This window comes from Microchirus variegatus (assembly GCF_963457635.1).
Source record: "Microchirus variegatus genome assembly, chromosome: 15".
Classification (NCBI taxonomy): domain Eukaryota; kingdom Metazoa; phylum Chordata; class Actinopteri; order Pleuronectiformes; family Soleidae; genus Microchirus; species Microchirus variegatus.
Window position 1 is genome coordinate 12053650 of NC_139816.1, and position 12441 is coordinate 12066090.

At 45.6% G+C, this 12441-nt stretch overlaps 1 protein-coding gene across 1 annotated transcript in view; it reads right to left on the reverse strand.

Moving 5' to 3' along the window:
* Window positions 1-1414: 1414 nt before the first annotated feature.
* The window catches only part of gli3 (GLI family zinc finger 3), a gene marked incomplete at its 3' end in the record, with an annotated part of 105896 nt that continues 94869 nt past the window's right edge, over window positions 1415-12441 (reverse strand). Inside the window, exons 11-15 of the mRNA XM_083901314.1 lie at window positions 6774-6923; window positions 6504-6668; window positions 6113-6403; window positions 4715-5108; window positions 1415-3762 (exon numbers count right to left, since the gene is read on the reverse strand). Of these exons, the coding sequence (XP_083757440.1) occupies window positions 1415-3762; window positions 4715-5108; window positions 6113-6403; window positions 6504-6668; window positions 6774-6923 (3348 nt within the window). The remainder of the gene's footprint in view (window positions 3763-4714; window positions 5109-6112; window positions 6404-6503; window positions 6669-6773; window positions 6924-12441) is intronic.

The window sequence follows — 12441 nt, forward strand, 5'->3', positions numbered from 1 at the left end:
AATGGAAGATTGGCAGTGATCTTTCTCTTTACCGACAGGCAAATAAGGCACATACCTTGTGTAATTTCCTTCTTTCAAAGGAAATGATTTCTACTTCTTTGAAGGAAAAACAAAACAAACAAAACTCCACCAATGCACAGCTACAAAAAAATGACAAAGGTAGTACCTAAGAGCAATAAAACAATTTGTACCTCATTGCTTTGATGCTGAATAAAAGGTAAACTACTCCATATTCTGAGCGCAGTCACGAACGACTGCAAGGCAACACTAACACTGTCAATGAAGTCACCGCAATACTCTATGCAGGACACATTCTGAATTTAAGAGCTTTGGAGAAAACAATACAGATGATATCCTATGGAACAAAAAAACACATCACTTTACAGCACTTATCGTCACAAGTGGGGGAAATCCATGTGCTGTGGACCGACCACTGGTGGTCATTAAGACAGATTCAGACCATGAAGTTCTCATATCAGTTCATTAAAGCAAACATAAAGCACCAAATGTGACCTTTTGATCATCAAGGAGAAAAAAAGTCCTTTTCCAAATCAGCTCCAAATGACCGTGCAATCCATCATCAAACGAAAAAAAAACAAACCGATTATCACAAACAATAGAAAAAAAACCACTTGTTATATACACTTGTGAGTACCTTACAAGACTAAATCAAGCCATGTTAGATATCAAGTAGACAATCTATCTATGGCGCCTTGAAGACTTAAATGCCTGGTCCAATTATTGGACTCGATACCATCTTGACAAAAACACCACTTGGTAAAAGTCAGAAGAAGCATTTACAGATTCACAAAAGTAAGATACGAACAAAATGACAACAAATGTAAATATACCATTTAAAAAAAGAAAAAAAAAGTATGATATACTATAAAGTCATCGTTAATGGCCCATGTCTCACCTGCTAGAACAAAAATGTATTTTTTTTTTGTACCTGTGGGTTCAGAACAGAAGATACTTGGCACATGGGCTAGTCTGTGTACTTATATAGACAGTGTTCAATGTTCAGCCTTAAATGCATGCATTTTTTTTATTTTTTACCAACAGTGTGTACAGCAAAAAACAGTGACAATACACAGAATACTGTTTCAAAGACGTGAGCCTTTGCTCACCATCACATAGTAATACAAAGAAGGGCGTCCAAAAAATAGCCTTCATTCCAGAAAAGGAATATAACTATTTAACTATACATAATTTTGTCACATCCCGTGTCTGTGCAGGATGATATTTTTCTACAAAATAAACAAGTTTGGCGACTGCCTTTTCCAGAACACTTTTAAGTACATTATAAAGTTCTCGTAATTGCCACTTTTGTCTTAATCTTCACATGCACCCGAGTTCTTCTCATCTTTTTTCAATATTTTTATCTAGGGGGGAGGAGAAAGCAGAGAGAGAGCAGCTACTGCATGATAGCCAGGAACTTGCTCTCCTCAGCAAGTGTAGTAAGGAGAGAGCTCATGTCCCCGATGGCCATGTTGTTTAGGCCAGGAGCAACGCTGTGAAAGGTTGTCGATCCGCGAGGAGTTGTCAGGCGAGACGAGGTCCTGGACAGACCCTGAAAGATGGAAGGACTCAACACCCCCGACACCAAGCTACCCTGATCGTAGCCATCCTCCAGCATGGAGCCAAAATCTAGATTTACCCCCCCATCTAATACATTGGGTACGTTGCCGTCCACTGTGCTGGTCACCTGGTCTGCACCAGGGGAGAGAAGTGCAACCGAGTTTCCATTGCCGCTGCCGCCCCCTTGAGCCACTGATTCAGCCATGGAGTCGAGCAAGCACTGTTCGTCCAGGACAGGGAATGAGGAGGCCTTACGATCTGCAGGTTCATAAGAGAGGCAGTCACCAGTCACCTGCTCTAAGTATCCATGATCTGGGGCCTCCAGTTTCAGCCCCGATACCTGATGTGCCAGGGAACAGTGGTCCCCACTTCTCTGCAGTTGTTGCTGCTGGACGTCACTGGCGCTCGCAGCATTGAGGTACTGCTGGTTCCTGACCAAGTTCCTGTAACCGTTAATGGGAGGGCGAGGGACATGGACATGCTGATTGTGATGGGGTGATCCCTGGGAGAGGCTCGGCAGGTTGTCCATGGAGCCCCTGCTCAGGTTTAGGTTGTTCCCAACCTGACAAGAGGTGCTGCTGTTGTGGTTCTGTTGGAAGTGGCTCTGTTTTTGAGGTCCGTTGGAGACCTGCTGTTTGAAGCTCTGGGGTAGAGGCTGATTGATGGTCTGTGAGAAGTTGGGCCTGGTAGAGTTGTGATTTACACCTCTCATGTCCATGCAGGAGTTGAGCGAAGTCTCTAGCTTGACCCCCTGGTTCACACAGCAAGAACCTTGAGGTTGATTAGTTAAAGAGCAACTGTTCTGGAAGTCGGGGGACACTTGCTGCTGAACTACCATGTTTCCAAACTGACCAAATGGTGCAGATACAGGTCCATGATCTGTGCCTGACCATCTCGCACACTGTGTTTGGTGGTTTAGTTCCCTCTGAGGGGACCTGTCGGCACTGCCGGAGCTCACTTCGTTCCACTGGATGGGAAGCTTGCTGGGACTCTTCCTCTCTGCTATCTGCTGGAGATTATGGCACCCAGGGAAGTCCATACTCAACCCTGATGTCTGCATCTGTTCAAGCTCCTCAATCGATGGATGCGAGTTGTCCCTTTGGCTAGAAGCTATTTGGTCCTCAATATGCAGGTAGGGGCCACCATCCACTTGAACCTGGGAGTGGAGATACTGCACAAGGTCGTCAGGTAGCATATCCTCATCCCCAAGCAACAGGCCAGCCTCCCCGTCATCCTCCATGGCCAGGGCCTCTAAGGCTGCATGTTCTGCGATGCTGGGAGTGTAGGGTGAGTGCTGAGTACCTCTCTGCAGGTTGCCTTCTGAGCGTGTGTAGTTCTGCAAGCTTAAGTTGCGAGTTTCAGGCGTAGAATAATGGGACAGAGGTGGAAGAGGGTGGAGGTTGTTAAGGCTGTTGAATCGCTGGACTGGGGGCAAACTGCAAGTATCAAGAGTTTGCGTTCGGACTGGGTCACTGGCCCGGCGGTTTCCATTCAGTGGTCCTTCACCAGGATAGAAGACCCTCCTTCTGTATCCTGCTTGGCCCACATACCCGTTAGCGTACCCGTTGGTGCCCTCGTTGCAGTGATGTGGCCTGACAAGAGGTGGCAAACAGTGGTTGCTACCACCGTCATCCATCATGGCCATGCGTGTCTTCAAGCTCATGCGCTCCATGTTCGGTAGGGGTGTGGGGGGTGGGCCACCAGTTGCCGCCGCGTACTTGGCTTTAAGGTGATAGTGCTGTGCTGGGGTTAAAGTGAGCATCCCCCGAGAGCCAGAACCTCCTCCAATGCCGACTCCTCCTACACCTGCACAGCCTCCACCTGAGAATACACCTCCACCTCCGCCTCCGCTTCCATAGTGGCTGGCCTCGCTAGACCGGCGGGAGGCATCAGTAGAGATGGGGTCATAAGAGTCAGTGGAGCTAAGGTTATGGAGGCGGCGGTGGTGGGCGGCTGCCATTGTACCCTCATTCTGGGAAGCCTGGCTGGAGCGTCGGCTGGAGAAGCAGGGGGAGATGCCTGATGAGCGCCGGCTGCTACTCAGGTAGGCCGAACTGGTAGCACTACCACTGCTGTCACGCCGATCCCGCAGCAAATTGAGCACTGTTAGCTCTGTGCTTCCCAGCTCAACATGCACAGGAGGCTGAGGAGCAGACACCCCCGACTGCCTGCCCAGACAGGATCCTGGGAAGAAACAGAGACGGAAAATGTGAACACAGATAACGTGAACAAGGAAGTTAATAGGCAAAAAGTAGATAACTGGAGGCTGGGAGAGAAGATAATAAGTTGAAGTAATATTCAAGTTCTGAGACACAGGTGCTTGCTCTCACTCACGGCGGAAAAACAAAAAAACACAGCAAATTTCATAGAGAATATCAGTGTTATTAGATCTCAAGGACACAGGGGCTTCCAGTTCACTGCTTGTCCTTTTGGTAAATTTGTGCCACTTAAATAAAATCTATCCAAAGGATATCAGAAACCCAAATCACAAAATAACACATCTTAACTTAATGATGGAGGCAGTGGTGGATCAGCAACTGTGTGCCTTGATGTATAATACCTGGTTTTCTCTAGTTTACAAAGTGGTTTATAAAGCAATATAAACTTCAGCAGTTTCCAATCGGAAAAAGCTCTTTAACGGGAAGATAAAGTTAACATAGTCACAAAGGCAACATAGACTTGATTGGGTGAGTCCCTTTTTTTAAGTGGCCTAAATCAGTTTTTGTGTGTCCCTGCTCGATCAAAGTGATGTGACCTTGACTATCTTTTTAACTTTTAGTGCGGCAAGATCCCGAAAAACAGATGTTACCAGAGACAACTGGCAGCACTCATCCATGAAACATTGTTACATGCTATTCTCTCTGATATGATTCACAGCTTGATATGGGCTTGATACCATTTTCCAGCATGAAATAAATTTCAAGAACTTGCTTCAGCAAAATGGGCAAGATGGTATCCAGGATAATTCATTCTCAAAAAGTGATTTGTACACCGTGTGCAGGTGTTTTTTTGTAACGCAATAAGGCCAATACATGCTGTTTTTGAAGGCTGTGGGCTTTAGTAAAATATTATAAGTGCATTTGGACAAATCTTAAGGATTTTCCAGCATAAAAAAAGTTGAAAAAGTTATTTTTACCCTTCCCCAGGATGTTGGGCAGAGTGGAGCTTTTGGGGGGCGGTGTAGGGGACAGGGGCCCCAGCCTGGGCAGCGCTCCATTCACTTGCTTCAGCCGCTCCATCTTGATGTGCTCCATCCAGCGCAGGGGGCGGCCAACGCTTCGTCTCGCCTGCAGGGTCAGCATGGCCGCGGTTGCTGTGGAGACCGTGGAGTCCATAATGGGGGCTCGCTGACCCCTGCACTCCTCCTCTGCCTCCTCTTCGATGTCCTCTTTCTCCTCGTCCTCCTCCAGCCCCTCCCCTGGTGAGCGTCCGGCGCTCACAGCAAGCTGGACTCCACTGCTGGGATAGGTGCTGATGGGGGACTGGTCACTGCTGCATGTAGACTGACCGCCAGGGCTTGGCTGAGACGTCTGGTGATGACAATCGGGAAGAAAGAGAAGAGAAAGAAAATCACAAATTTGATGATAATCAAGTTTCATGTACGTATCACAGAGGAAGACATAAACGGTTTCATGTCGCAAAAAAGTAAAATGTGATGCTTTGAACGATGCATTTCCCGTAATCTAAGGCAGGATAATTATTGAAGAAGTATTTACTGACAATTATGAAACATTCTCTTTATTCTTTTTGTGACAAGAGGTGTTTGGTAAACACTGTTCTGCACATTACTAAGGCATGAGTAATGCCTCCCCCCCGGGATCCGCTCAGGAACTTTAAACGAGAAAATCGTGTGTTTTGGGTTGTTTTCAGAGAATACAAATTGGATAACGGCCTCTTGTGAGACTGGCTAGTGCCTAATGAGGTTGTTTACTGAATCGGAGGAACTATGTTGCACTGAGGAATAATGGGATCACTTTTTTTTGGCACCGAATGCAAGCAAGTGTTTGAATGGGGTTCATAAAGAAGGCATGGTTAGAACAGCGCTTGGTTCTCGCCAAAGCCGAGGCCACTGCTCACAGAAATGCATCACCTTTGGTAACAACAACCACAACAACAACAACAACAACAACAACAAAAGTGTTGTCCAATAAAATGAGAGGAATAATCTTTGTATGGACGTGAGGGATGAAGAAGTGTTTCTGGGTGGAAAGCGTCATGCAACTTATGTGGAGACGATTCAAAAACGATGATTAAAAAAAGATGATCAAGAACAAGAATGTCATGTGAAGGGACACCTATCTGTCTCACCTGATTACCCACTGTCCTTAGAAAGAAAGGGAGAGACATGCCGAAGCAGCGAACAGAAGAAAACATTTACTCGTTAGAAGACGTCAGTGTTACATGTGGACAGAAATACTCCAATATTATTTAAAGAAATTAGTATCAAAGTGGATGTAAGTAAATCTAAATCATTCTAAAAACGGTGTAAGTATCAAGGAGAGAGTGGACAATAAACGCTGACATTAAGTCTCACCATAGGTTTCTCTGTCTTGATGGACTTGACCTGCAGACAATCGTCTTGTTTTGAGGTAGCGTGGTTGTACTCCCTTTGGTCTGTATAACCACCCAGGGGCAGTTGCCCTGGCGACCTGCCCTGGTTGTTGCCCCCTGGCTCCCGAGGCTGCGGTGGAGGGCGTGGGTAATCCCCGCGTTGTTTCTTTGTGACGTGCGCCTCGGGACCGTGCACCGTCTTCACGTGCTTGCGTAAGGAGCTGGGGTCTGTGTAGCGCTTGGTGCAGCCCGGGATTTTACACACATATGGTTTCTGAAAATGAAAAATGAGGGAGAAAAAAAAAAGATGAGATATGAGCAGCATGTTGCGTTTTGAGCACAAGTCAATAATGTCTGGAATTGTTAGTCGGTACCTCGTTCGAGTGCGTGCGATTCTGATGTTTTGCCCGATCTGAGGCGTTGGAAAAGGCCTTGTTGCAGCCTTCATGTTCGCACACATATGGTTTCTCTCCAGTGTGGGAGCGTAAGTGAGTCTTAAGGTTTTCCAGACGGGAGTAGGCCTTGCTGCAGCCCTCAAACTGCGGGAGGAAAGTGTAGGAAGAGAACGTCAACAGGTTACATGCTAAGCGGTTTGTCATCTGCAAATAACCCCAAGTCGAGTGTGCCAACAGGAGAATCCTTACTGTGCACTTGTGTGGTTTTTCCCCGGTATGTCTGCGCATGTGGACCACCAGCATGTACTGAGCCTTGAAGGGCTTCTGCTCTCGAGAACATTCCTCCCACCGGCAAACAAACTCTTTCTTCTCCCCATGGATGTGGTCATTGTTGATGTGCTGGTAAAGAAGATGCAAGAAGTTAAACCAGAGCAAATTCATTATAAGCTCTTGTACATATGGTGGATGGATGGCATAAGGACTTATTGTGATGTAACTTGACTTGAAAATGATTTGTTGTGAAAAGGCAAATAAAACAATCTCGGTATTTTCATTTCTTCCATCTTATTTCGCCCCGTAGGTCTTTTTCCTTCCTTCGCAGTCATTCTCTTTTTCTACCTTGCCGAAATGCTGAAACCTTCACAAAGGCGAGGCAAAGAAGGCAGACTTGTGAACCTCACTGTCCAATCTGAGCAGGATTTTCAAATAAAACCCCCGTCACTTCGCATCACACACTGGGCCCTCACCCCTCTATGACAAGTGCTGACAGTTGTGCTGCCGTGGCAACTTCCAATCTGAGACTTTAGAAGGAACGGGTGGAGGGAGAGCGAAGGAGGGAGGGAGGGAGGTGCAGGGACACGGCGAGAAATCTGAAGTTCAGTCAAGAAACTTGAAATGCGAGGGCTTTACAACTCCAGTCAAGCATTATACAGTATTTGCGAGCACCTTTTAGCCATCTTTATTCCAAACTGTCTTTTAAAAGGTAAATGTTACAGAAGACTGAAAGAACTGCAGGGGAACAATACATGCAGACCTCTGGTCATCCTCTGGGGATGAAGTAAACATCTGGCCCTCTTTCATAGACAACACTGTGTGGTGGCCTCTGAAGTGCCTCTCAGAGAGCAATTTAAACCCAGAGAGACAGACACAATATCCTGACCAACAGAAACCGGTATAATTACATTCCTGAGCAGCAAAGAAGAATCTTTTTACCTCGGGGGTGAATGGAGAGAGACGGATGGCAACAGGAGAGATGGAAGGGAGATAAATAGAGACTTGACTCTGAATGCTCTTGAATATCTGGGGGAAACACACTTTTCTTTGAGCACTTACTCGCAAAGTACATAAAGTATCCAGGGTCAGTTACCCTGCAGGCATGACACTGCTCTCATAATGGCGTCTTTGTACCCTTCCTACTTCCCTGCCCACTGGCCAGGTCATGACCCGACACAGAACTATGACCATGACATCCAATGGAAACTACCCTTTTATTCTTTTTCCAAGCCATCTTGACCCTGAGTCTCTTCCAACTACAAACCGCTGCACTCGCATCCCCAGTGATACTAAAGGAGGGGGTATCGACAAATGAGTCAGCGGGGGAGCAGCAGCAAAAGCAAAGCGTAAAACTGACACGAATGTATCCGCAAAGGACCTCCATTATTCTCACTTGACATTTTTTTAATTTTAAAGTGACAAAACAAGACTAATTTCAGGGAAAATGATTGGGGACTGGATGACCGCGGACATTAGTGAAGTTTCCCCAAGATTGATCTCCTCCGCTGCTCGGGTCAGAGCCTCAGAAAAAACCTGACTTGTCTTCTCCTTTTCTCCCTCTCTGTGAGGGAATCCCTGTGGCAAACGATCGGTCTGTTGTGAGCACCGTTCAATATCTCCGGGGCTGAGAGCGATGGGAGAGTGTAGTGGTGCTGGATCACGCAGGCAGCTGGCACGAGTTCTCACACACACACACACACACAGAGATGGATACACACTCACACCGTGTTTGTACAAATGAAGGAGGTCGTTGACGGGTGTGATGCATGAGCCTCCGAGCTGACAGAGAGGAGGACAGGCAGCATGAGAGGAGAGGGGCCTCTGAGAAACCTAATGGCATGATCTAATGGCAATTTTTATTGAATCAATAATCTCCATGCTGAGCAGACAGGCCCCGTTGGCCGGCTAAATCGACAAACAGGTGCTGATAGCGGCAGCGCGGCAGGTTATTCATCTTCCCCCTGCCAGCTTATTGGCCAACAACTGTAAAAACGCCACCAAGATGGATTTAGGAGGGAGTCGCACGACGGGGAGCGCCGGCGACGCATACACTGGGGACACTGAGGCCGTCTGTAACATACAGGGGGTGCACACACACACACACACACACACACACAGGTGCAGACACATTTCCAAGCCAAAATACTCTTTAACATAAAAAGCAAAAAAAACAAAAAAAAACAAAAAAAACACCAAGTATATTTCATTCTTGGATTCTACATTTTCAAGACAAAAACAATGCAAATACAGTCTCAGCGGTGTCTGATGCAACTGAAAGAAATGAGAACGAGCAAAGTGAATCAAAGCTCTACTCATTCTGCGGCAACATGAAATAGGTTTCAACCATTTTCCAAAGAAGAACTCGTGTTTGCGATCGTATGAGCCAAGTGGCAAACCGTAGCCAAAGCCTTGAGATTCTCGATTTGACTGGCACCGTGTCGGTTTTTGAGACCGGAAGTGAACGGATGCAATCAGGCTCCTATTGGACAACACCAGCTGTCAATCACACTGGTGCTTTTTCTTTTGTCTATTTTGCGCTAAATGGGAACAAAAATTAACAAAATTGACCTCATGTTCAATTTAAGAACAACTGAAACTAGCGTTTAATCGAGTGAGAATTGCAGAAGAAGCTAATTTTCTCATAGACCAAGAAGAGTCTCCCCCTGGTGGCCAACTGCTTCTTCCATCCTATCCTCTGGAGGTGTAGTTTTCAAATCGTCTATAGCACAAGGCCTTACTTCTTATAGGTGCAGTGTTCAAACGCACACAACATATTTCATATGTGAACTTAAAGAAAAAAATGCACTAAAGCTTCTGATTTCAAATTATTTCCCATCCCCTATGACACTGTATATGCATTCCTGTAATACACAGATTCATATCTCTTCTGTTTGTTTTTAGCGTTTCCCAGCATTTGCCTACTTCAGTATCCATCTCCATGTCTCCTTATCAAACCCTCTCCGGGACACAGCCCGCATGCATTAGAATGCAAGTGTGCATGAAAAGCGGGCCTGTTTACAAGGCAATTTCACTAAGCTGTGGGACCCGCAACACCGTTTAGCTTTATCAAACACTGCCTAATAAATCATACGCTCTTTTGTGATGTCAGTCGCTGAAGTGCTTTGTGTAAAGAGAGAGGAAAAAGCATGAAAAAAGGCAAAGGCGGGGGGAGGGAGTAAAAGGGGGGGGGGACTGAGTAAAGGAGGGAAGGAGGGAGGATGTAAGTGAGTGAGCAGGGGGCAGGGAGCTAGAATTGGCATGTGTAATTCAGCACAGTCTTTTCATCTTAGAATAAGATACTCTAGACAGATAAGGGGCCTAATCCTCCTCCTGATCAAAAAAAATCTGCATTTTGCCAATTAAAGGCCCTGCGCCGGCAGCCAGAGTGGGGGGCTGCCTTTAGACGGCGGCGGCCCGCGTTTATCTTGCTGTAACACCGGGGAAGCGCACAGCGACCGCCTCGACAAGGCTGCGACACGGGGGAGAGCCAGCTCCCACCTAAGGACGGGGACATCACCACGCTGCCAATTTAGACGACCGGTAACCGAGTGGTCGACTGCGGTGGGTATAGAGAAGACCTGATGAGCTGTCAGAACACACACACACACACACAAACACAGCCCACCAACCCCATCACACACACACACACCATATGAGGTCTTCAGCATCCTCCAATGTCAGTTCCATGCAAGCTTTCAATTGCAGCTTGGATTCTGAACTTTAGAGCCACGGCTAACGGATATTTTTTATTCTTGGTGAATCTGTCGATTATTTTCCTGATTAATCATGATGTTTTTTTTCATTCATGAAGTGCAAAAAAAGTCAAAAATCTCATTGTACACATACACAAGAGTTTTCCCTCATATACATACACTTAAAAACAGAAAAAGCTGAAAATTATTTTAAAAAAAAGCTAAAAAAACTGCTTTTATGCTTCTTAAAACTTGATAATCTCGCATTAAAACCATATTAGTTTTTTGTCATTGCTCACTGCTGTCTCATGTGGCCAACATGCACTGAAAACGGTTCCTTTACAGATTCCTCCACAGTGGATGATCACTTATAGATCAACAGGAAAATGCTAAAAGATTGTTGAGCCAGGCCATATTAGGGAATTATAAGAGTGTGGGGTTGGCAGTTTAGAGTGGGGGGAAAAAAGCCCACTTCAGAAGAGAGACATTAAAGAAGCCACCAGGCCTTATCTTTAAAAAGTGCTCCCTCCAAGGGAAAAAAAAAAAATGAAACAGAAAATGAGAGAGGGAGAGGTTTGTGCCCAAAAAAAAGGGGGGGAAGCAAAAGAATGTGGAGCTGAGTGGAGAGGGAGATAGAGAGGTACGGAGTTGAAATGTAATAAATGAAATAAATACAGCAAAACTAAAAATTGACACCCGCCTCGCTTTTGCTGACTGGGTTGGGCAGATAAGTGAGCTAAATTGCATAGATCTGATGATTATCTTATCGGCTGCACCGAGAGCACTTAAACGTAGATGATAAAGGAAAAAAAAACCGATGTGGCGCGTCATGGTGAGGAGCGTGTTTGAGAGCGTAGAAAATATGCAGCGCGAGCTCGACAGGAGTGCTTTTGAACAAGGTGGTGAGCGCTGAGGGTGGTGTGGAGGCTTAATTGTAGAATTAGGCCAACCGCAAAGAAAAACGAGGATGCCGCCGTTACTTTAAATACTTCACAGAGACGTTTTTTTTAAACTGTTAACTCGAACACCAAAGATTTATGTCAATATTATGTCAAAAAATTCTGGAAAATAAATGTTAAATTATAGGACATGTGATTTGACACCCGTGTAATTGACAGATGGTTTCATCCAATAGGAGCCTGGTTTAATTCCGAACGTAAAAACATTGAACAATTCTTCAAGCTGATTGAGCATAAAATCTGTCTCTTCATCACTACGACAAATGTACCATCCTGGATTTCGTCATGGTTTTTGTCGCTGATGTCTTATTATTCTACCATTTCCTGGTTTAAACCATGGGTAGGGAGGGTGGCAACATCAGTCAGATGTTTGCATGTAGATAATTTTTTTACGAATGTCATATTTAATGTACCGATTGTTTAAAGACGTCCACCGCTGAATCGGAATCCGTGTTTGACTTTGTGCAGAAGCTCGTGCTGTAAAATGGTTACAACCGAGGAGAAACTTGCATATTTTTTTTTTTTCTCCTTATCATGTTTTTCCCCCCCAAAGCCATTTTTCAGAAGACAAGTACAGGGGGAAGGGAAAGGACGTGCCATTGTTTGGTTATATGAAAATCCCCCCACCACCCCTTTAACACCCCTCCCAGTGTGAGACGAGAGCCACTGTGGTCCAAATACTGTACTTATCCTATTACTGAGGAGGGGGTGCGTAGAGATAAGAGCATTTTCCCCGTCCGCTCTGCTGAATTAGAGGGCAGGGATTCTGTAGGCGAAGACTTTTATTGGCATCTCTCTGCATATCTGCGTGTGCATAGAAAATGAGGAATAAAAATGCAAAATAAAGAACGTCGCACGCTCGGGAATGTAGAAATAACAATTCCAAGATAGAAGTAAGGAAAAGTATAATCAGGATTTTTCGTTGGCGTCCGTCTACGCGGAGATCGGGGGGGATAAGTGCGGGTCGGTAAAGGTAAAGCTGGATGGGGTTTA